At 36.6% G+C, this 24,819-nt stretch overlaps 2 protein-coding genes across 6 annotated transcripts in view; one reads left to right on the top strand and one right to left on the bottom strand.

Moving 5' to 3' along the window:
- The window catches only part of ERCC8 (ERCC excision repair 8, CSA ubiquitin ligase complex subunit), a 51,091-nt gene extending 49,688 nt beyond the window's left edge, over positions 1-1,403 (bottom strand). For 4 of the 5 annotated variants that reach the window (XM_008691387.2, XM_008691388.2, XM_040622242.1 and 1 more), the window contains exon 1: positions 1,269-1,403. In XM_008691387.2, the coding sequence (XP_008689609.1) occupies positions 1,269-1,345 (77 nt within the window). In that variant the 5' untranslated portion in view covers positions 1,346-1,403. The remainder of the gene's footprint in view (positions 1-1,268) is intronic. The other variant, XM_040622243.1, reaches the window with a different exon arrangement.
- A 75-nt stretch (positions 1,404-1,478) lies between these two features.
- NDUFAF2 (NADH:ubiquinone oxidoreductase complex assembly factor 2) overlaps positions 1,479-24,819 on the top strand; it is a 147,829-nt gene continuing 124,488 nt past the window's right edge. Inside the window, exon 1 of the mRNA XM_008691386.2 lies at positions 1,479-1,703. Within this exon, the coding sequence (XP_008689608.1) occupies positions 1,577-1,703 (127 nt within the window). The 5' untranslated portion in view covers positions 1,479-1,576. The remainder of the gene's footprint in view (positions 1,704-24,819) is intronic.

The raw sequence follows: 24,819 nt of genomic DNA, 5'->3' as shown, positions 1-24,819 counted from the left end.
TTGAGACACTTCCTTGCCCTGGTTTTACTCCAACAGTTCATTTGTAGTCTCTTCTGCCTAACTTTAAATGTTGATGTTTCTCAGATTTTTGGTCATTGAACTGCTTTTCTTACTCTAATGCCTGGATGATCTCATCTCCACCTCACTTCAAGTACCATCTCACGTTAAAGATATCTCAATTTCTTCTGAGCATCAAATATGTACATTCAACTTTGTCCTCCTCTCTCCCAGTGAAAATCTTCACAGGTTCTTTGAAAGCAATATGGGAAGAGGCGCCTGGGTGGCTCAGTCAGTTAAGCCTCTGACTTCGGCTCAGGTCATTATCTCAGGGTCCTGGGATCCAGCCCATGGTAGGGCTTCCCGCTCACCAGGGAGTCTGCTTGTCCCTCTCCACCTGTCCCTGCCCCCTGCTCCTGCTCTCTCTCTCTCTCTCTCAAATGGGTAGATAAAATATTAAAAACAAAAAAGTAAGTAATATGGAAAATGTCAGTATGGGCCAGTTACATTCACTCTGCTTGATACAAAGCAGGTATCTGGGAATCATTGTTGACTCCTCTCTTTTAATCATTCACTATATTCAACCAATTTACACAGCTTGTTGAATCTATTTCTTAAATATTTTTTAAAATATCTTCACTCTTTTCGACCCAACCACCATTTCCCAGGCTTCCATCTGCTCTCTTCTGGACAAGGGGAACAGTTACCTTTAACTTGACTTTCACTCTTCCTCTCAACTTCAATCCACTCTCCAAGCAGATGACAAAATCCAATAGTTATCACCTTATTCTCATCTTCATATCTCTTCATCCAGTACACAAGACTCTTCCTCACCTAGCCCCGGGCTACATCTCCAGGTTTATCTCTTGTCAATGGCCCCCTTGTCTGCTCTAGACATGCTAAACTTTGGTCAATTCCTGGCCTACGCTCTACCCTTACAATGCCTGGCAAACAGGGGGAGCTCAGTAAATATGTCGACTGAATGATGAAGGAATCCTTGGAGAGTAGTAAGAACTCCTTGGGGGAGTGGGGAGGAAATGTAATGTGAGGGAGAAGGCGTAAGGTAAAAGGACAGGATCTTCCCCAGAATCCGCGTGCGCACCCACCAGCCTACAGGCATGCAGAAGGCATCTTATTTTCGTAAGCCACAGAGCAGAAGAAATTAAATCGAATTTGGTGGAAATAAACGATGAGGCGGGAAGTGGGAGGCAAGGCTAACACACTGGTCCAGATTTTAAATGGCTTGAGAAAAACAGTAAGGTTTTCTTTACCTCCGTGTGGACTCCGCTCTCCGGAGGCGAAGAGGGTCGTCCAAACCCGCTTGTCTCGCTAAAAAAAACCCTAACATCTCGTTCCTTCACACCGGCCAGAAAACTGAACGCCGCCATGACAGAGCTCGGAAGCCGGGCTGTAACAGTGGAGTCTCCCATTGGTAAAGCAAGATGCCGTCCGACCAATGGTGAGCGCCGTTACTGGAAGGGCGTGAGTAGTGGGTGGGCGGGGTCCGCGGTTGGAGAGCGTGAGAGTTTCGGCCGTGGCGGATCCGACTGCGATTCGTGCTTAAATCCCGGCAGACAGCATGGGTTGGTCTCAGGAATTGTTCCGCGCCTTATGGAGAGCGCTGTCAAAGGAAGCGAAGCAGCAAGTAGGCACAGACCAGTTTGGGAACAAATACTACTATATCCCGGAATACAAGAACTGGAGAGGTGAGATGACAGCGAGCGCGGCGGTTGCGCGGTCACTAAATAAGGGGAACGTTAGAGCGTCTCGTAAACTAACACAGCGTGCGACAGCTGTGATGTCACCTGGGGGGACAGCCCAAATCCGTTCACCCTGCCGCCCCTTCACTCTGAGTTGAGCACTTGGCGCCGCGGCCCGGCCCACAGTGTGCCTGCCGTCCCGGGGTTGCAGCGCCTCGGTGAGGTGCCACCAGCGCGACCCGCGCGAGCACTGCACAGCACACGCAGCTCCCTCCTCCCGGGGTCGAGAGCCCACCCGCCGAAGACGCCCCGGCGCTGGTCCTGGCCATTGGGCGACACAGACAGGGACAAGTCCACGGAGGTCTTTTCCCAGAGGGCCTCAGGAGGGCAGGGTAGTAGCTTTTCCTCCTCCTGTGCCCTCCTTGCGACCAGGCGGCGTTGTGTAATTGAAGAGGTGCATCTTGAGCGCCGCCGCTTCCCTCTTTTCTTGGTGTTTACCTTTTTCAGTAGCTCTGGCGCTGGCCGCACGCGTCACCTTCGTCCAACTGTCAGAAGTAGGGCTGTGCACACTGTGGAGAAGAGATCCTCACAAGGTTTTATGTTACCTTTCCCACGAATTCGCACTCCAAAACCCCGGGGAGCTCACTTTAAGATTATTCATTGCTCTAATCGTGGTGTTTCCTAGGATTCATGCAAAGTAGTGGAGTTTGGGGAGTTAGGGGGCGTTCCTGTCGGGTGAAATCATATCACGTACCAGCAATTACAACCTCTTCGATTGTTGCTCCATCATCACGATGCAAAAGATCTCAGGCTTTGTGATCAGAGGGCTTGGATTAGAATTTCAGCTCTGACACCTAATAGCTGAGGGAAAACTGACAAAATATTTGTCTTCCCGAGTCTCAGCCTCCTCACTTGGAAGTTAGAGATGATAATAATAACAATTATTGAGAAGCACTAAGATCTTTAAATATTGTGATCCATTCATTTCCGGTAGGTCTAGTCAAAGAGAATTATTCCTTTCTTCCTTAGAGCACATGTAAGGTGGATTGAGTGATTTATCACTCAAAATTGTTTACCTAGCCTTTTTCTGTAACTTAGTATCTAAGACTTGTTTCCCGTTTAAATGAGCTTCTAATCTCTGTCAGGGTCAGGGAATATGTCTCTTTTTTAAAAAGTCCACAAAGAACCTAGCATGTTGATAGTGTTTCTTCACAAATTGCATCCAGAAGGAATGATGTTTTCTTTTCCATAAGTTGTCAGTAGCATTAAAAAATATGCAAAATGTCAGTTGGCTTTTTCTTATTGAAGTATAATTTACATACAGTAACACTTATCCTTTTTGGTGTATGGTTTTATGATTTTAAAAAAATGCGTAGTCCTGTAACTATCACACAATCAAGATACAGAATGGTTCTATCACTCCCAAAATTCCCTCTGCTCCTTAGTAGTTCATTCCCTTACCTCATAACCAGTTGTTGGCAACCACTGATCTGTTTTAGGTCCCTACAATTTTGCTTTTTCCAAGGTATCATATAAATGAAATTATGAAGATGTAGTCTTTCAAATACAGCTTATTTCACGCAGCATAATGCAGTTAAGATTCATCCATGTGTCAGTAGTTGTTCCTTTTTATTGCTAAGTAGTAGTTCATTTATGGGTTTACGGCAGTTTATCCATTCACTAGCTGAAGAACTTTAGGTTGTTTCTAGTTTTTGGTGATTGTGAAGAAAGCTTCTATAAACATTCCCATGCAGGATTTTGTGCGAATCTTTTTACATTTCTCTTGGGTAAATACCTAGGAGTGAGATTGCTGGGTTGTGTGCATATGTATAGAACTTTATAAGAAACTACCCCACTTCTTTCCAAATTGGCGATACCACTTTGCAGAAAATTCTGGTTACACATCGTTATCAGCTCTTGGTATTGTCAGGTTTTTGTTGTTATTTTTTTATTATTGTTTTAGCCGTTCTATTAGTTGTACAGTGGTGTCTCATTGTGGTTTTGATTTTCATTTTCCTAATGACTGAGAATGTTGAGAATCTTCTTACATGTTTATTTGCCATCCATAGGTCTTTGGTGAAATATCTGTTCAGGGGGGCCTGGGTGGCTCCGTCAGTTGAGCGTCTGCCTTTGGCTCAGGTCATGATTCCAGGGACCTGGGATCGAGCCCTGCAGGGCTCTCTGCTCTGCTGGGAGCCTGTTTCTCCCTCTCCCTTTGCCTGCTGCTTTGCCTACTTGTGCTCTCTCTCTGTCTCTCTGTCAAAAAAATTAATAAAATCTTAAAAAAAAGAAATATATGTTTAAATCTTTTGACCATTAAAAATAATTTTGGATCAACTTCATGGTATCATTTCAATGAAAATACAATGTGATTGAAGAAAGATTTAAATTAACAAAATCATGTGTATTCAAAGCAACGTAATTTGTGAGTCAAAGGATATGTTGATCTTTAACCTTATTATAATACCAAATTGTTTTCCAAAGTGATTATAAATTTATACTTCTATCAGCTTGATATGTGGAATTCATGTACTCTTGGCTGTGAGAAAATTAGGCTTTTATTAATGATGTAGGAGAATCATTGTATGCTGCTATTTAACATATCTGTGTTGCTCAGTTCTTAGAAAAATTGAAAGCCTATGGCACAGACACATATTACATTCTGTAAATACTGTTACACATTTCCTAAGCCTTCCACTATATATAGGGAAAATATCTTTAGTTTGTTTTAATGCAAGTTTTCCAAAAATGAGTCGTTGAACTTTCTTATTTCCTTGGTATGAAAGATCATTCTTTAGAGGTCTCTTCGAGTTTTCTTTGAATTGAATGAATTGTTGAGCATTTAACACCACCATTGAAGAGTATTTAAGAACTCTTTAGAGGAAATGACTTTTTCTTTTAATTCAGTTAATTAGTGTGGCACCAGTCATTAAAGAACTACTATAGTTTCCACATAGGATATTATTTAACGAGAGCAAAGATACTTATGCAATTTAAAATAAATCTCTGGAGTATTGTCCAGCCAGCTGAATTTAAGCTTAGGATTGACTGTTGAAATTTTAACTTAAAAAAAAAAAATATTGGTATCTCAGGATGAGAAGATTGTGAAGATAGCATTATTTGGCATTTTTAATAAAAAGATGTTAATCAACATATTATTATTGAAAGTTTGCTTGCTCTATGGAAGATTGCTTAGTAAAAGATTCCCCAAATAAACTTTGTCTAGAAATTTCCTTCGATATTGTACCCTATTTATTTGTACTATCTCCGAGTTTTTATCCATCTGGTTCCATTTACCTCATATTTCAAAATGAGTTCCCTTCCTGTCTAAAGTAAATTCCTGTATACTTAATTCTGACTAGAACCTCTTTGAACCTTGTTTTATTATTTTCATCTTTATCTTTTGCACATTTATTAAACATCTGCACCCAGTTAAAACTAACAAGTTTATTACTGAAAGACTATTTTGAATTGTTAATTTCCTAATAGACATTGTGAATGTCCAAATTTGGGAAGGAAGGTGAATATTGTGCATAATTTCCAAAAAACAAGGTTTGGTGTATTGTGTTTGGCTCTGGACACCACACTTTAGGAGAGGTGATTGAAGGTCTAGAGTGTCCAGACAGGAGTAGTTATGAAGATGAAAATTTCTAGAAATTATGCTATGACTATTAGCTGTGAATTTTGAGGAAATTTCATGTAAAGAGAAGATTTAGGAGCAGCTTCAGAAATTTGTAAGATTGTTGTATAGAAAAGGATTAGGTTCATCTATGCGGCCCTTTAAATGAGAACTTAGGTCAGAGGGGAGATGTTCACCTTTTTTGAAGAAGAAAGAGAGTGCCTCGTGTTTAATTGTAATTGAGAGGATTTAGGGAGATAAGGATCTGGACACATTTGATTAGCACCTTGAATGATAAATACAATTTCAGAAAGAGTGGCTGAAGAGCATTCCCAGTCAGAGCTAGGAAGGGATAGGAAATAACACAGAGAGTAGAAGGTAGTCCCATGCTGGTAAAGCTGTTTTACTGAGGGGATAGACAGGGTCAGATACTAGATGGCCTTGAATACTGTAAGTCTGAAGTTCGCACTTTATTCTCTGGCTGGTAGGTAGCCATTGAAAAGCTTGTGACATGATCAGAGCTATTAAAGAAATGACTCCGGAAGCCCTGTAGAAGGTGAGCTAGAGGGGAGAGGGAGGAGCTGAAATACTATTTGGTAGGAGCATTGCTAGATTGTGATTCTGGAAAGAGATCTTAAGAGACTCAAGTGATGGGAATGGAAAGAAAAGTTTTGATTTAGCAAAACTTTTGAACTTGATAATTACGTAGACTGGTGGAAGGGGAAAGAAAAGATGAGAGGCCAAAGATGATTTTGTTTTAATTCTGCAGTGCCTGTGGATGGTGATGTACAGATGCATGCAAATAAAGGCTTAAGAGGGACATATGTGAATAGAGAAGTAGGCTTTAGGGTGGGTTGGTAAAAGAGTCAGTGGAATTTGTTATAATAAGACAACTGTAAAATCAGGTGATTATATACTCAGATCTGTAGTTCCAAAGATGTTAGTGTTTAAAATGCAGACTTGGAAGCCACCTTTATAGAGCTGATCCCTAAAACTGTAAGGATATTTAAATTCAAGTAGGGAGAGAGTAATCGTAAAATGAGATTTAGAGGCAGATATACAGGAACCCTGTCATTTCAGGGGCTTCCCATTCAAGGAGGAATATATCTACACTACCTGGCTGACATTGATGACCTTTGAGTCCATCCTGAAAGTGACATTTTTTTATAATCTAATCTTTAGATCAATAATTTTCTAGGAAGATAGATATTTATGCTATTAGAACTCAAACCTGAAAGCTTATATGATTTTTAACAGGGAGCTTAGTCAGATAATAGTTATTTAATTTTCAGCACTCGGAAAAAAATAAATTAAAAATTGATCTAATGTAGCTACTTAGGAGTTGTTACTTTTCGTGATACTGAGCTTCAGTTGTTTCTAAAACAGAATTGGTTGGGGGCAAGGCAGGGGTAGCAACGGACCAGTAGATAACAGTGATGCCTTTTTTTTGAAGCCAGGATAAATGTTTCATCAAACATGGTAGATAGATTTACTTTTGGAATACATTTTAAAAAACTGTATAACCCTCACTAGGGCTTTTTGCATAGTGAATTGTTTATACTAGGCTACTAGCAGTGGTTTTCAAATTATTGCATCTTAATAATTATGAAATAAATCTATTCAAGTTCAACATTTTAATAGAAAATCTTACATTCTAAAGGATTTTTTTCATTTTGTTCTCAGTTTTTTGATGAAGCATTATTTGTACATTTGTGAGAATTATAAGCAAAGAAAACTTTGTGCTAAAGTTTTCATGAAAGCATTTACTGCCAGATTATATCTTGTATACTTTCTAATTAATATGGGTATGTATAGACTCACATGTATTTGGATTATCAGTATTAATGTGTCAAACACATTATTTATAATAACATTTCCTCAATTTTATATTTCAAGCTTTTGGTTAAAAAAAAAAAAAAGTCCTTTAAATAGGAAGTTCTCATCACTTTTGAGAAGCCAAATCAGGGGAGGTATAGACCAAACTTTAAAAGTAATAATTTTAAATTGAGGTTTGATGATCTAAAATTGAATTTTATTTAAAATTGAAGGGTATTTTGTATCATTTCTATGTACTTCCTTTTTTAAAAAAGAATGTTATAGTAGTTCGATTTTACCTTTTGTTCTAACCAGAGAATCACTTCTGTTTTATTTATCCTTTTATTTATTTTTAACAATTGAGTTAAGAAGTATTTCCAGACACACAAAGTAGAGAAAATGAGGGGCGCCTGGGTGGCTCAGTTAGTTGAATGTGGGACTCTTGGTTTGGTTTTGGCTTTGGGTCTGTGACCGCAGGGTCATGAGGTCCAGCCCTGTGTCAGACTCCGGGCTCAGTGGGGTATCTTCTTGGGATTTTCTCTTTCTCCCTCCCTTTCTGCCCCTCCCCCTGTGCGTGTTCAGGCTCTCAGCTCTCTCAAATAAATAAATAAATAAATAAATAAATAAATAAAATCTTTAAAAATAAAGGTAGGGGGCGCCTGGGTGCCTCAGTAGGTTGAGCATCTGCCTTCAGTTCAGGTCATGATGTCAGGGTTCTGGGATCCATCATCCCATGGACTCCCTGCTCAGCTGGGAGCCTGCTTCTCCTTCTCCTCCCTCTCCTGTTACCCATGTTTGTGCTCTTTCGCTCGCATGTTCTCTCTTTCAAATAAATAATTAAAATCTTAAAAAAAAAAAAAAGGTAGAGAGAATGGTAAAACAAACCTCCATGTACCCATCATTCACTTTCAGAGATATCAACTCATGGCTAAATTTTATTTTCTCCCTGGCTCCACTCATCGTTCCTCTTATGTTGAAGCAAATACTAAATATGATGTCAGTTTACTTCTAAATATCTTAGTATATGTCTCTGAAACACAAGGCTCCTCTTTTTAAATTTGACAGTAATCATCATCTCATATAAAAATCAACAATTCCTTAACATCATCAAATATCCTTTTTGTCATATATCCTTGATTGTCCTTGGTCTTGTTAATTGATTTGTTGACTTATTTTTACAGTTTGTATAAATTTAGCTCCAAACAAAACCTTTATTATAATTGCTAATATGTTTTTAAGTCTCTTGAAATTTGTAAGTTCTCTTTTTATGTTGATTTTCCCCCCTTTTCACACAGACCCATGCTTTTTTGGGAGTGGATGTTGAAAAAAAGTAACTTTTTCTTTTTAATGATGGCATGAATCCATTTATATTTGTTGTAGTAAGTGGTTTATTTAGTCTTACTTTAGTCATCTCATTTTTTATGCTTTCTGTTGGTTATGTTTTCTTATTCCTGATTACCCTCCTTAGATGACTTTTGCAACATATCCCTCATTTTACTTGAAAGTGATTGTACCAAGGGATACCTGTATGAATGCTATATGTCTGTGGCTTCCCATAGGGCTCTGCTCAATTTTTCCTGGGAGAACTCTACTCATTACTCAAGATGCTTCACTTTTAACCTCTGTAAGTAGAAATCTTAAGAAAGCCAATATCAGGTCAGATTTTCTTTTTGACCTTTGACTTTGATCTCAGGCCTGCTGCTTACTTTTTTTTTTTTTTTTTTGAACCATTTTTTTGCCCTGTGCTCTCAGGCCTGTTGCTTAAGCTTGGGGTTCTCTCAGAACTTCTTTTTGGGAAAACCCATATTCTTCCAGTGTGGCATGTATGTCTGCTAGTTCATAAGCCAGTCAGCATTCCTAAATTTGTCTTCCAGCTCATCCTGTACCATTCATTAATTTCACATGTAACAAATATTTTTTCAGCACTGCTTCATGCAAAACATACCTGTTTTATATATTTCAGATTGATTTGCCTCAGTTTCTGGCTTTTGATGATACCTTTAGCTATTTTCCAGTGTAGCTTTATCCTCCGCTTATATTTTGAAAGATAAATGAGGAAAACATAAATCAATGGCTATTTTATTATTTTTTTAATTTTAAAGATTTTATTTTTAAGTAACCTCTACACCCAACGTGGGACTCAAACGTACAACCCCAAGATCAAGAATGGCACACTCCATGGACTAAACCAGCCAGGTGCCCCAATCAATGGCTATTTTAAACTGAAGTTTTTTCCTCCATTTTGTTCTTTTTTTTTTTTTTTTAAGATTTTATTTATTTATTTGACGGAGAGAGAGACAGCCAGTGAGAGAGGCAACACAAGCAGGGGGAGTGGGAGAGGAAGAAGCAGGCTCCCAGCGGAGGAGCCTGATGTGGGGCTCAATCCCATACCGCCAGTATCACGCCCTGAGCCGAAGGCAGACGCTTAATGACTGAGCCACTGGGACGCCCCTCCTCCATTTTGTTCTTAATTTAGCATAGCCTCCAGTCATTTTAGTAATGGTCACATTAATGGTAACTACCATTTGTCAAGTGCCAACTCTATTTCATGTCCTTACAGCACGTATATAACTAGGGATTGTTATTCTCTTTTTCAAGGTGAAGTGATTGTTTCATTTCTGAATACTTAAATAAGCTTCATGCATATGTTCCTGGGTACAGAGTAGTTACTCACAAAACAGCTGTTCAATGAATTGAGGTATTTGTGAATCCAGAATTATAAAAACAAAAACAAAGGAAAATTTTAAAAACCACAAATCTTACAACACGTGATTAAAGGATGTATGTTTTTTATTTATGATGAATGGCCAAATTATTCTTCGCGATCTAAAATGCTCTCATTAGAAATAAGAATATCTTTTCCATAACTTTTCTAATGTGGTTCCAATTGAACTTAGCTTAGTCAGTGACCTTCCAAACTTAGTTTTATTGCTAGCCTTAAACTTCTGTTAAGATACCCAGCCTTATTTTTTTACCTTAAGGGTAAATATATCATCATCTGATAATCCAAAACCTGCATCATCTACTGTTACATATAATTACAGAGTTGCTTTGTTTTTGATATGTTGCCTCAACCTGTTTGTATTTAGTATTTAAATATATTAAAATCTATAATGAATTAGTACTTGATTAAGATGTTGTTATTAAGAACCAGACAAATCACATGGTCAGAATTATTAAATAAGGTGTGTCTTGATTTAGAAGGTAATGGGAAGATCATGATACAGGTCTTTAATGTGATAGTTTAACATTTGGGAAATAACGAAAACATTTCAGATTTTTCCAGCAGGTGGCAGCATTGTTTAAAATAATTGTATGGTGCCAGTTTATTAAACAATTTTCTTTGAGCTGATTTGAAGAAAGCATCGTTTCTCTAAAATAATTGGATTTAAGAGCACCTGGGTGGCTCAGTGCGTTAAGCATCCAACTCTTGGTTTCAGCTCAGGTCACGATCTCAGGGTCCTGGGATGGAGCCCTGTGTCTGGCTCTGCTCGTCCCTCTCCTTTTCTTCTCCCCCACTCCTCCCATAGATAAATAAATAATCTTAATAAATAAATAAATTAATTAAATAATTGGATTTATATTTTTTCCTCTAAATAAACCCTGTATTACTGCTTTATAAACTGCTGACTCTTAAGACAAAAATTTTAAGGGGCGCCTGGGTGGCTCAGTCATTAAGCATCTGCCTTTGGCTCAGGGCATGATCCCAGCATTCTGGGATCGAGCCCCGCATCAGGCTCCTCTGCTGGGAGCCTGCTTCTTCCTCTCCCACTCCCCCTGCTTGTGTTCCCTCTCTCGCTGGCTGTCTCTCTCTGTCAAATAAATAAATAAAATCTTTAAAAAAAACAAAAAGACAAAAATTTTAAAATGACTCTATGGATTTTTCCTAGTCAGTAATGAACAATGTTATAAAAGGCAATTATATTTTGAAGAAGTGACCAAAAATTTAAAAATAATACATATAATTTTTAGAATAGTAAGCAATATTCTGTCTTGACTTGTCAGAGATCACAATGTAATCATTACCATGGACATCATCAAATTGATAGAATACCCTAAAATATTTTATGATATTAACTAAAATAAGCTTTTTCTTTAGGGATATCTAGAAGAAGTTGAACTTACTTTAAAATACCTTGTTGAATATAAAATAATAATTACAAACTTTTTATATAGGTTGTCTTAAGGTGGTCTGAAGGTAGATTTTTAATTTTCTGATCTCCATTTTAATATTTCACTCCTTAATTGTGTTTTCTTCTGAGATTATTTCAGTTGCTTACCGAATTCCCTACATTTGCATATGTCTGCATTCATGTACTTGAACACTGAATTGTTTTTTAGTGAACAGAGAATACCAACATTTTCCCTGTAGTTCTTGATTGCATTCCTGTCTCATACCAGTAGAACCGCATCTGTGTCATACTTTCATCTACAAGAAGAACAGGAGGATGCAATGTCACAGTCCTACATGTCAGTCCTTTATACTGGCTTTAAAATGAACATAAGCATCCTTAATCTTGAATTCTGTCTTTCCCTGCCAGGGAAATGCAGGATTTTTTTCTTTTCTTTTCTTTTTTTAGCCAAAACGGAAACCAATAATGAAAGAGTGACTAGAATATATTATACCTGTTTCTAAGTCAGGCTGAAAATATGTAAGAGAAAAGAATCACTGTCCTCTTTTGCTTTGAAGTTTTTGTAATTGCTTTACATTGAGAATGGTAATGGCAATAATGATAATTAGTATTAAATACTGTGTATTAGGCACTATTCCTGGCCCTTGTCATGATTCACTGTACTTGTGGAAGAATTATAACAAATAAGAAAAATAATACATCTTTTGTTGATTTGTCAAGGTTAGTGATGAACTCCATTTGTATTAACATATTTGTGCAAAACCTAGTTTCTCTGTGTCAGTGTAAATCAGATGGAACTGTTAACTTTTCTTACTTAGGCCTCCCCCTCTTAGAGTACTACTCAGTTCAGCAATTCATTTCAGCTGCTATTTTAAAACTTTCTAAGTGTTTCTCTACGAGAATTACAAAATTGAGTTGACATGCTTGCTTTTGAGAGTTGACAATTGAGTGGGATTGGATAGAGAATTATCTTCAGAATCATAGTACAGACTTCATTATATCATTGTTAGAATAAATTTCCATTTTTAAAATATGACTTAGGAATATATATAATTTTTTAAAATTAGTTTTGTAATTTTAACACAGAAGAAGCTATTTCCTTTCGTCTTTGTTGCCTTCAAGGTGCCTCCATCTTGTGGTCCAAATGACAAATTGCACCCTTTGCAGAGATTCTAATTAAACTTTTCCCCCCTCAGCTGAGTATATCATTTAAAGTTATTTATTTTCTGTGCTTTGTTTATTAAAAGCATAAAAGCATAACTCTTTTTTTCAAGCTTTTATTTAAATTCCAGTTAGTTAACAGATAGTGTAATACTGGTTTCAGAAGTAGAATTTGGTGATTCATCACTTACATATAAAACATAGTGCTCAACACAGTAAGTGCCTTCCGTAACCATCACCCATTTAGACCATCCCCCCACCCACCTCCCTTCCAGCAGCCCTCAGTTTTTTCTGTAGTTAGGAGTCTCTTATGGTTTGTCTCCCTCTCTGTTTTTATCTTATTTTATTTTTCCTTCCCTTCCCCTACATTCTTCTGTTTTGTTTCTTAAATTCCACATATGAGTGAGAGCATATGGTATTTGTCTTTCTCTGGTGGACTTACTTCACTTAGCATAATGCTCTCTAGGTCCATGCATATTGTTGCAAATGTCAAGATTTCATTCTTTTTTATGGCTGAGTAATATTCCATTGTATATATACACCACACTTTCTTTATCCATTCACCGGTAGATGGACATTTGGGCTCTCTCCATAATTTGGCTATTGTTGATAATACTGCTATAGACATCAGGGTGCATATATTCCTTCAAATTAGTGTTTTTGCATCCTTTGGCTAGATATCTAGTAGTGCAATTGCTGTATTGTAAGGTAGTTCTATTTTTACCTTTTTGAGGAACCTCCATATTGTTTTCCAGAGTGGCTGAACCAGTTCGCAGTCCCACCAGCAGTGTAAGAGGGTTCCCTTTTCTCTGCATCCTCGCTAACATCTGTTGTTTCCTGTGTTGTTAATTGTAGCCATTCTGACAGATGTGAGGTAGTATCTCATTGTAGTTTTGATTTATATTTCCCCGGTGGGGAGAGATGTTGAGCAACATTTCATGTGTTTGTTACCCATCTGGATGTCTTCTTAGGAAAATGTCTACTCATCTCGCCAACACATTTCTTAACTGGATTATTGTTATTTTTTGGGGGGGTGTTGTTTGCTAAGTGCTTTATAGATTTTTGGATATAAATCCTTTATCAGATATGTCATTTGCAAATATCTTTTCCTGTTCCGAAGCTTTCCTTTTAGTTTTGTTGATTGTTTGCTTCCCTGTGCAGAAGCTTCTTATCTTGATGCAGTTCCAATAGTGCATTTTTGCTTTTGTTTCCTTTGCTTCTGGAGATGTATCTAGTAAGATGCTGCTACAGCCAATGTCAAAGAGGTTGCCGTCTGTGTTCTCCTCTAGGATTTTGGTGGCTTCCTCTCCCACATTTAGGTCTTTCATCCATTTTGAATTTATTTTTGTGTATGGTATGAGAAAGTAGTCCAGTTTCATTCTTTTGCATGTTGCTGTCCAGTTTTTCCAACACCATTTGTTAAAGAGACTGTCTTTTCTCCATTGGATATTTTTCCCACTTTGTTGAAGATTAGTTGACCATAGAGATGTGGGTTCATTTCTGGGTTTTCTAATCTGTTCCATTGATCTATATGTCTGTTTTTCTGCCAGTACCATACCGTCTTGGTCACTACCACTTTGTAATATAACTTGAAGTCGGGAATCATGATGCCTCCAGCTTTGCTTTTCTTTTTCAAGGTTGCTTTGGCTAGTCAGGATCTTTTGTGGTTCCATACAAATTTTTAGGATTGTTTGTTCTAGCTCTGTGGAAAATGCTGGTGTTATTTTGATAAGGATTGCATTAAATGTATAAATTGCTTTGGGTGTTATAGACATTCTAACAATATTTGTTCTCCTAATCCATGAGCATGGGTTGTTTTTCCATTTCTTTGTGTCATCTTCAATTTCTTTCATAAGTGTTTTATGGTTTTCACAGTACAGATATTTTACCTCTTTGGTTAGGCTTATTTCTAGGTATCTTACTGGTTTTGGTGCAGTTGTAAATGGAATTGATTCCTCTCTCATTCTGCTGCTTCATTATTGGTGTATAGAAATGCGGCAGATTTATGTACATTGATTTTGTATCCTGCAACCTTATTGAATTCGTGTATTAGTTCTAGCAATTTTTTGGTGGAGTCTTTCGGGTTTTCTACATGGAGTATATTGTCGTCTGCAAAGAGTGAAAGTTTAACTTCTTCCTTGCTGATTTGGATGTGTTTTATTTCTTTACGTTTTCTGATTGCTGAGGCTAGGACTTCCAGTACAGTATTAAATAATAGTGGTGAGAGTGGACATCCCTGTCTTGTTCCTGACCATAGAGGCAAAGCCCTTAGTTTTTCCCCAGTGAAGATGATATTAGCTATGGGTTTTTCATATATGGCCTTCATGATGTTGAGGTATGTTCCCTCTATCCCTACTTTGTTGCGGGTTTTTATCATGAATTGATGTTGTATTTTGTCAAATGCTTTTTCTTCATGTATTGAGAGGATCATATGGTTCCTATCCTTCTTTTATTAATGTGGTATATCATGTTGATTGATTTGCAAATATTGAACCACCCTTGCAACCCAGGAATAAATCCCACTTGATTGTGGTGAATGATTCCTTTAATATACTGTTGGATTTGATTTGCTAGTATTTTGTTGAGAATTTTTACATCTATGTTCATCGGGGATATTGGCTTGTAGTTCTCTATTTTTAGTGGAGTCTTTGGTTTTGGAATCAGGGTAATGCTGGCCTCATAGAGTGAGTTTAGATGGTTTCCTTCCACTTATATTTTTTGGAATAGTTTGAGAAGAATAGGTATTAACTCTTCTTTACATTTTTGGTAGAATTCTCCTGTGAAGCCATCTGGCCCTGGACTTTGTTTGTTGGGAGATTTTTGATTATTGATTCAGTTTCTTTGCTGGTTATCGGTGTTCAAGTTGTCTATTTCTTCCTGTTTCAGTTTTGCTACTTTCTATGTTTCTAGGAATTTATCCATTTTCTTCCAGATTGTCCAATTTATTGGTATATAATTTTTCATAATATTCCTTTATAATTGTTTGTATTTCATTGGTGTTGGTTGTTATTTTTCCTCTCTCATTTGTGATCTTATTTATATAGGTCTTTCTTTTTGATTAGTCTGGCTAGGGGTTTATTAATTACATTAATTTTTTCCAAGAACCAGCTCCTGGTTATATTTATCTGTTCTACTATTTTTTTAGTTTCTGTATCATTTATTTCTGTTCCAATCTTTATTATTTCCATTAGTCTGCTGACTTTCGGCTTTGTTTGTTCTAATTTTTATAGCTCCTTTAGGTGTAAGGTTAGGTTGTTTATTTGAGATATTTTTTGCTTCTTGAGGTAGGCCTGTATTGCTATGCTGTTCCCTCTTAGGACTGCTTTTGCTGCATCCCAAAGGTTTTGGACCATCATGTTTTCATTTTCATTTGTTTCCATGTATTTTTTATTTCTTCTTTAATTTTCTGGTTGACCCATTCATTCTGTAGTAGCATGTTCTTTAACCTTCATGTAACTATGATCTTTCCAAATTTTTTCTTGTGGATGACTAAAAGTTTCATAGCAGTGTGGTCAGAAAATGTGCATGCTATAATCTCAATCATTTTGTACTTGTTGAGGCCTGATTTGTGACCTAGTATGTGATCTGTTCTGGCGAATGTCCCATGTGCACTTGAAAAGAATGTATTATGATGCTTTGGGATGAAATGTTCTGAATATATCTGTTAAGTCTGTGTGGTCTAGTGTGTCATTCAAAGCCATTGTTTTCTTGTTGATTTTTTTGCTTAGATGATCTGTCCATTGATGTAAGTGGGGTGTCAAAGTCCCCTACTATTATTGTATTATTATCAGTGAGTTCCTAAAAGCATATCTTATTAAATAGATCTTGATCCAGTCTTCCCTTTAGGGATTTTCTCCGAAAAATATTTTCTCTCCTTCTCTCCATATGTTTTCCATCTTTCTCTTTATTTTCTTTTCACCCTTAAGGAGGACAGAAGGCACTCAAAAGAGACCACTTGAAGAGACCTGTTTAAGAATGAAGTGTTGTACAAAAGGAGCTATTGTGATGGTGGTGGTGTGTGTGTGTGGTTATGAATCAGGGAAAAATTTGATTAGCCCTTTATGTTGAAAAATGAAACCTAAAATCTTCTGCAAAATTTACTATGTAATTTCAACTGTAAGCTAATTAATGGAATTGATAATTCATCAAATACTGATTTTTTAACAAGGTTTTTCTGACAAAATTCTAATAGCACATTATGATTTCCTTCATGTCACATATGTCTCTCTCAGCAGGATTAAGAAAAGTATTCTTTTTGCAAAATTTGAGGTCTTAATCAAATTTCCTAAGGATTTTTATTAATCTTTGTTTAATATTCATTAATCACCATTTTGAATCACCTTTCATGTGTTAGTCCTTATTCGTCTATCTCAGCTACCTCAATTAGAAGTTTTTTTTGTGATTTTACGTTACTTTCATAGACTTCATGAAGCTATCTGTTTCAAGATTTGCAATTTCACTTTGCATTCAATTAATGCTGAATTTGTAAGCATTGGAAAATTATAGAAATCGACATATAAGTAAAAAGGCTACCTTGGAGAGTGAGTAGAAATTAAAATATTGAGTAGATATTTAAAAGTGAACCAATATTATAAGTTTATATAGTATTTTTATTTATGTTGAAACTATTGCTTTCCTACATATATTAGAAACTGCAGTAACTCTGTTAATAAATATATAATCAGTGAGGAACTCTGGAACTTAAATACTTCTGCAATTTGCTTTCCACTCACTGGCAAGATTTTTGAAAGTATAGTCAGCGTACTTATTGTAACTCTTTGTTGTTCTGGACAGTGTCCAGATTGTAGCAGGTGTTCAGGAAAGCGAGTTTATCCATTAGACTGACAGTTACTGAATACCTACTGTGTGGCAGGCACAGTTCTAGGCATTAGAGATGTATCAATAAATAGAATACTAAAAAGTCCATGTCCTTAATTGGTTTTACATTGTAGTTAAGGGCATCAGATGACAAAAACATATATAATAAGCAAACTACATAATTGTTCCAGTGTGATAAGTGCCTAGGGAAAAAGAAAAAGTAAATTAGAGTCAAGGAATCAGGAGTACTGGAGGTAGGGAGTGGGTTGAAATTTTAAATGAAATGGTTAGGGTACTTTCATTGAGAAGGTAACCTTTTTTTTTTTTTTAAATTATATTTTTTATTTATTTGAGAGAGAGAGTGCAAGAGATACCACAGAGGAAGAGGGCAAAGCAGAGTCCCCACTGAGCAGAGAGCCCTTCATTGGGCTTGATCCCAGGACCCCAAGATCATGACCCAAGCCAAAGACTGACACTTAACCATCTGAGCCACCCAGGCGTCCCTTGAGAAGGTAATTACTGAACAAAGACTTGATTGGAGGGGGTGAGGAAGTTAGCCAAGTGGATATCTGCAGCAGGAGCACACCGGTCAGACGTAGCTGTGTAGATTAGCTTTTGCTTTGAATGAAAGGGGGGGTTATCCTCAACACTTATGTTGGTACCTAACATATACTAGATATTTCGTTAGTGTCTGTTAAATTGAAGGAAATAGACTCCACTGGGGTAGACCTTGGCTTACCTTCTCTCATTTCCTTTCTTGCAGTGCTTCTCTCTCTTAAGCAGCAGAAGAATGAAGAGAAAAGTAGTCCCTTTGAAAATAGAAAAGCCCTCGAGATGGTTTCACTTTAAATCTAAAAGATTTCCTTGTCATTTTACCGCTGAAATTTGATTTTCTTTTTTTAAGATGTTATTTCTGAGGCCTCCCTTTTGGCATCCGAAATGAACCTACATTTAGTGACTGTTCCCAGCAATGCCTCTCTCTTTTTTTTTTTCTTTTCGTTTCTGTTTTTTAAGGAATCAGATATATTGTTCTAAGCCTGTGTGCTGTATCTAGGGAGGCAGATGGTTTATGAGGAGGAGAAATGGACAGTGCATCAAAACTAGGACCTCTTTCTGCCACTTTCATCCTTCTTTTTAATAGTTATTGAACATTGTCTATGTGCTAGCTGTATGTGTGTTTTTAAAATTAATAGACTTTATTTTTTAGAATTATCATTTTCACAAATTATGGAATAAAATATTTCAAGTATTTTAGTTAATGATCGAGATCACAATAAATAAAATAGTATAATTTAATAAAATAAGGCATTTTTAAAATTGAAAATACTTTCCCCAAAATATTGGAGATTAGCCTATATTGTCACTGATGGTCAAAAGTAAGATTATGAGCCTTTGAGAAGATACTCAGTGTAGAAATGGGGTATTTATATTTTTTGTACACCTTAATGTAACGTTTAAAAATAACCAAGTTTTATCAAAGCTGAAATACATGCAAAACAGTTCAAATCTTAGTAAAACTTACACAGATGCAGATATGCTTTTATTAAGCAGACTTTCTCAGGTAATTGTAGTTTGTTAATTATATGAATTATGGAATAATGCCAAACAAATGATATTTAGAAAATATCATTATTAGGCATCTATGTCCCTCATAACTTATTTTGACCATTCAACCATCTATACAAAAGAGTGGTTGCTGGTAAAATAGCATACTTATCTCTAAACTCATTTTTATTGGCGACACCTTATATTTTTCCTTCATGACTCTTACATAGGTGTTTTTTCCCCTGCTGAATCTTAGATTCTCTTGCTTGATCTCTAAGTTTTTCACATGAAAGCATTGACTTTGCATTTGTAGTTTTCCAAAGAGCAACTTAACAAAAAAAATCTAACATTAAAATAAATAAATAAAGTGAAAATAATCTAGCATAATTTATGTTAAAAAGTATTTTTAAGTTAAATAATTCCTGGATTTTCTTTCATTTCTTTGTTAAACACTGAAAGTTACTCGGTAGAAAATTGGAGTTAAAATGTTTTTATTCTGATTTTATTATATCATCAAAAACCACATGAGCCACTTGAATAAGAAAGATAAATCATTAAATCATTTAATTTATTTTAAAGATTTTTTTTTTTAATTTATTTGACAGAGAGAGAGACAGCCAGAGAGAGAGGGAGCACAAGTAGGGGGAGTAGGAGAGGAAGAAGCAGGCTCCCAGCGGAGGAGCCTGATGCGGGGCTCGATCCCATAACACCGGGATCACGCCCTGAGCCGAAGGCAGACGCTTAATGACTGAGCCACCCAGGCGCCCCAAAATCATTTAAATTTTTAACCTTGTTTGTCTCTGTGTGTGTATGTGTGTCTAAGTTTAAGACACAGGTATTTCCTTCCAGATATGAATTGTAAATGGAGGGTCTTTTGAATGGCTACTTTTATTCATTTATAGATGAAGCAACTGGGGTCTGAGATAGATTGTTACTGTCCCACAGCTCCTAAGAACTCAGGCTGCATTTTTCCAATATAGTTTAACAAAAATGATCTTTTAAACTGATTTTATAGTATGCTAACTTTTTATTAGTATGCACCACACAAAAATATTTTACTCTCTATACCAATTAAACTTTCTTTAGTGCCATCATGTATATATAAATATATATGTATTTATAAAACATATATTTATATGTGAAATATAAATATATATAAATTTATATTGTAAATACACATTTGCACACACTCCACATGTCTGCAGATTTATAGCTTTTTATCTGTCTTTCTTTTGAAAATAATCTTCTATTTATCAGAACCAAATCAAGCTTTATAGCTAGTTCACGAAACCATGAAAGCAGCAAGGTTTTGTGATGGAAGCATTGACACATACCAACAGTAGTAGCCCAGTACTGTGTTAATACTGTGTGGCACGTGTTCATCAGCACAAAGGATTGGTGATTGCGGTATAGTTTCCAATCAATCTCTTTTGAAACTCGTCAAAAAGTGTATATGGCCCTGTTGTGTGGTATTTCTATAATCGTGTATGACTTCACCAAGATGTTTTCATTTAGACAGGATAGCCAAATGAGGGGAATAACTGAAACATTAGAAATACTGTGAAAACAATTGGTTAAGCTGTAAGAAAGGAAAATGGGTCAAAGCCAGTGTCGGATTTTTGTCAGCTCTATAACCACTTGTCTAGTTCAAATTCTGTATGTTGCTGCCAACATTGGTGTAAAAAACTTAATTGAGCTCTGTTTGGCTAACTTACTTTTGATTCATAAACTTGATGATAAATCTTGATACCCTGTTGATATGACATTAGAGTTTAATTAGAAAATGAAAAAATTAAGCACAATTATTGGGACTCCTGAGTGTGTCAGTTGGTTATGCACTGCCTTCGCTCAGGTCATGATTCCAGGGTCCTGGGATCAAGTCCTGCATTGGGCTCCTTGCTACGCCGGGGGCCTGCTTCTCCCTCTGCCTACCACTCTGCCTGCTTGTGCTTGCTCTCTGTCTCTGTCTCTCTCTGACAAATAAATAAATAAAATCATTAAAAAAAAAAGAATTAAGCACAATTATTTAAAACTAATAAGATTTTATTTTTCCTTTTTTGAATTATTTTAATGGGCACCATTTTATACCCATTAGTAAATAAAATCTTTTCAGGATCTCCTTTTCCATTCTAACCTTTATTGTGCTTGGATTCCTTCCTCCTTATATTTTTTAATTGCATGCTTATGCAGGAACAAAATTTTGAAAATGTCTAAAATAACAGCCTCTAAATTAGGTATTAGCATCTTGGAGAAAGGTTTATTTTCTGGCCACCTGCCAAGTGTCCTGCTAAATTATTGGCAACCAAGTACTTAATGTGACTTTCAGTCAGTAAATGGCATCCATCTGTATCTTTTCTTTTTTAGGAATATAAAATAGTCAAATTTTTTAACTCTGTGCGTCTCAGGAATGAGTCTGGGTCAGGTTTGGAGCCAGAAGAATTAAATGTGTACTACTGCTTAATTTGTCAAAAAAGATATTCAGGAACATTTTGAGCAACTATAAACTTGAATGAATGAATAAATAAACCAACAAATCTAAAGCTTTAATTTTAATAAGGGCAATTGTAATCATTAACATTTAACTGTGTTCTTTAAGAAACTGATAAGGAACAAAAAATTTAAATGATCATTTTTTAAAATTTCTAGTGTGTATTATTTTGAAGAATTATTCTTATATGATATCTGTTTTCTGAGAATAATGAAATAAGATATGTGAACCCTCCAAATAAATTGTTATAGCAGTAAGAAATCATTGCTGTTTTGGAACTTTTAATAGCTTGGTGACCTTTAAAAACATGTTCCTTTTGTTTAATAAATATGTGGACTAGGGGCGCCTGGGTGGCTCAGTCATTAAGCGTCTGCCTTCGGCTCAGGGCGTGATCCTGGCGTTCTGGGATCGAGCCCTGCATCAGGCTCCTCCGCTGGGAGCCTGCTTCTTCCTCTCCCACTCCCTCTGCTTGTGTTCCCTCTCGCTGGCTGTCTCTCTCTCTGTCAAATGAATAAATAAAAAATCTTAAAAAAAAATATGTGGACTAGACTTATAAAATTTTATTTTCTCTCAATATGCTGAAAATATATTTTTGTCCTATGAATAGACCTGAATGTTGAAAATCAGAGATTTTACAAAGGCTTTGGCTATTAATGAGTAAACGTAAAAATGTAACAGAGGTTTGAGTCATGTGCTCCCTCCAAGTCGAAGGATCCTGTGACTCAAACCTAATCTCTGTGATCTTCCTTTCTCTCTGCAAAGATCCCGTTTTTCTCTCCTTCTAGTAGTATTCCACATAACAGGTTATACCATTCTCTGTCTTCCTTCCCGTAGCATGACCTAACAAACCTTCATAAGTCCCTTAATTTACTCTTTTGGCTAGATAATTTATTGTTAAGATAAGATTTTCAGTATACAGATATTTGTGATTTAAAATTTCAAGTATTTGAATACACTGTATCACCTTATGTTTTCAGTATACCATGAAGTACAAAGCCACTTATCATGGCAGAAGAAGTGGAATTGGTGGCTTTAAGGCTACATGTTCTTAATGTAGATTCTATGAATTTAAAATGCTAGGGGCACCTGGGTGATGCAGTTGGTTCAGTGTTGGACTTCGACTCAGGTCATAATTGCAGGGTCCTGGGATTGAGCACGGGTTTGTCTCTGTGCTCAGCAGGGAGTCTGCTTCTCCCTCTCCCTCTGCCGCTCCCTCCACTCTTGCTCTCTCTCTCTCAAATAAATAAATAAAATCTTTAAAAAAAAATTTTTAAATAAAAAGTAAAATGCTAGTAGATGGATTGAAGTTGAGTGGAAATAATGGCATGTTACCACAGATGGGTAAGAAACAGAGGATCTCAAAAATATTTTCCACATGGCAGGCTGTGTAGACCTCAGTAGACATTAATGTAGGCTGATAAGATAATCTTTTAAAATATAAGTATCCCTTTGAAAGAGTAAAGCTACTGCTAATTGTCACTTTAGAGTGCTTTAACCATTAAGGATAACATTATCAAAGTGCAGTTAAGATTGAGAGTTGATTTAGAAGGTTAAGGGCAGAGGAGAGCTTCCTCTCTTGCTTGTGAGGCTTACTTGTATGAGGTGGAAGACTTGTTACATACAGAAGGAATGAAGAGCCATAAAATTAAGGAGGCATTTGGGAAAAGGAAGGAGGATGTTCAAGGTAGACTTTTCAGTTTTGTTGAGAGTCCTGGTGGTGTCATCCTGACAATCACCTTTCTCTTTGACAGATACAATCTTCTGTATGTCCTTGCGGGGTCTCAGGCCCCATCCCCAACCTACTGTGTCAGAATCTCCATTTTCACAAAGTTCACAGGCCATTCACCTGAGATTCACATTAAAGTTTGGGAATCACTGCTCCAAGTGACTGATCTGTGAGTTAAGCAGGCTTGGTTAGTTTAGATAGCAGCCCTTCCACTTTCTGTATTACCCTCTTCCTTCTCCCATCCCTCCCTTGCTCCCTTCATTCCTTTAATTTGATCTTCCCAGCTACTCTGGACTTTTTTTTTCAGCTCAGTGTTATGTGCCATTGGTACTTCCCTTTTGAGACATGAAGAAAAAAAAGAGAGGAAGATGTGCTAAGTAGCATACCACTAAAAAGAGGTTGGTGAAGTAAGTCAGATTTCCCTCTTACATGACCCTCATCATCTACCTTGTGATTTATTAGATAGCAGAAGATTTTCTTATATACACCCTTCAGTAGATATTCCCCGTAACCCCAGAGAGCCTCTCATGTAAGGAAATGAGATTATTAGATCTTGGGACACTCTGGGGCAGAGCTTTTCCTGATACTATTCTCATAGTACCTAATAGAAGGGCTGACAGCTTTCAGCCAGATGACTAATTCTTCTGCTGTTAAGTGTTCAGCTTCTCTGGCTGATATGAGGAAAGAAGCAGACGCCTGATATCTCATGAGTAAATTTCAAGCAGCATCTAATTCTAATGGCATTTTTGGCACTAAAGAGGCTGCCCCCTCCCTCTTAAAAGTAAAGATGATGGATATTTTCATGATCATATCACACTTATAAAATTTATGACCCTTGCCTCCCTTTTAATGTCTCTGTACTAGGTAGTTGTAAATAAATCCATTAATGATGTTCATTGTTGAGAACAGTGAACTTGGTAGATGAGGGCTAGCTAGGTTATATTTCAGCTGCTAGAAGATTATTGAGAATAAACTCAAACAAGGAAAAGAATAATTTACTATTTTTGTTGTAATGTGGGGATAAAAAGTAATTCCTAAGACTTTTCTTTTTAAAACTATATTGAAAATGAATCTTACAAGTAGCTTCAAAAAACGTCTTTGTAACTAACATAAAATGGTATTCTCTCCTTTCCCTTCTTTCATCTGTTCATTTTCATGCACTATTTCCTGAATTAATAAATCAGAGAACATGAGTGTCGTTTGCAGCAAACACCAAGTGTTCAAACACTTTCTTTTTTGTTTTAAAGATTTTATTTATTTATTTATTTATTTATTTGAGACAGAGAGAGAGAGAGAGCAAGGAGAGGAGCAGAGAGAGAGAGAGGGACAAGCAGACTCCACACTGAGTGTAGAACCCGATACAGGGCTCCATCCCATGACCCTGAGATCATAACCTGAGCCAAAATCAAGAGTCAGACACTTAACCAACTGAGCCACGCAGGCGCCCATCTACAATTTCTGATGAAATCTTGGCAGTCTTTGCATCTGTGAGGTTACTAGCAATGATTGTAGAGGCCTATGTGGATGTGGTAAACTGGCTTCTTGGTCATTTGGCCAGTTTATTAAGTATTGCTAACAAGTAATACAGATCTCCTAGAAGTAGAAGTCTGTGCCTTCTTCTTGTTACTTTTTTATTCTTTTACCACCCTTCTGTTCCCAGTGATAATGTGGTTGCTATTGAAAAGCATGTCACTAGTCTAGTGGGAAACATTAGATCAAACTAAAGATCTTAGAATAATGTTTCTTACCCAAACTCTTTTGTACTCATGCTTTTAGCACTTAGAAAAATATACAGTTTAAATGGATAACTGCAGAAC

This window comes from Ursus maritimus, unplaced genomic scaffold (assembly GCF_017311325.1).
Source record: "Ursus maritimus isolate PB19 unplaced genomic scaffold, ASM1731132v1 scaffold_5, whole genome shotgun sequence".
Classification (NCBI taxonomy): Eukaryota; Metazoa; Chordata; class Mammalia; order Carnivora; family Ursidae; genus Ursus; species Ursus maritimus.
This window is presented reverse-complemented; position numbering and strand designations above follow the sequence as displayed.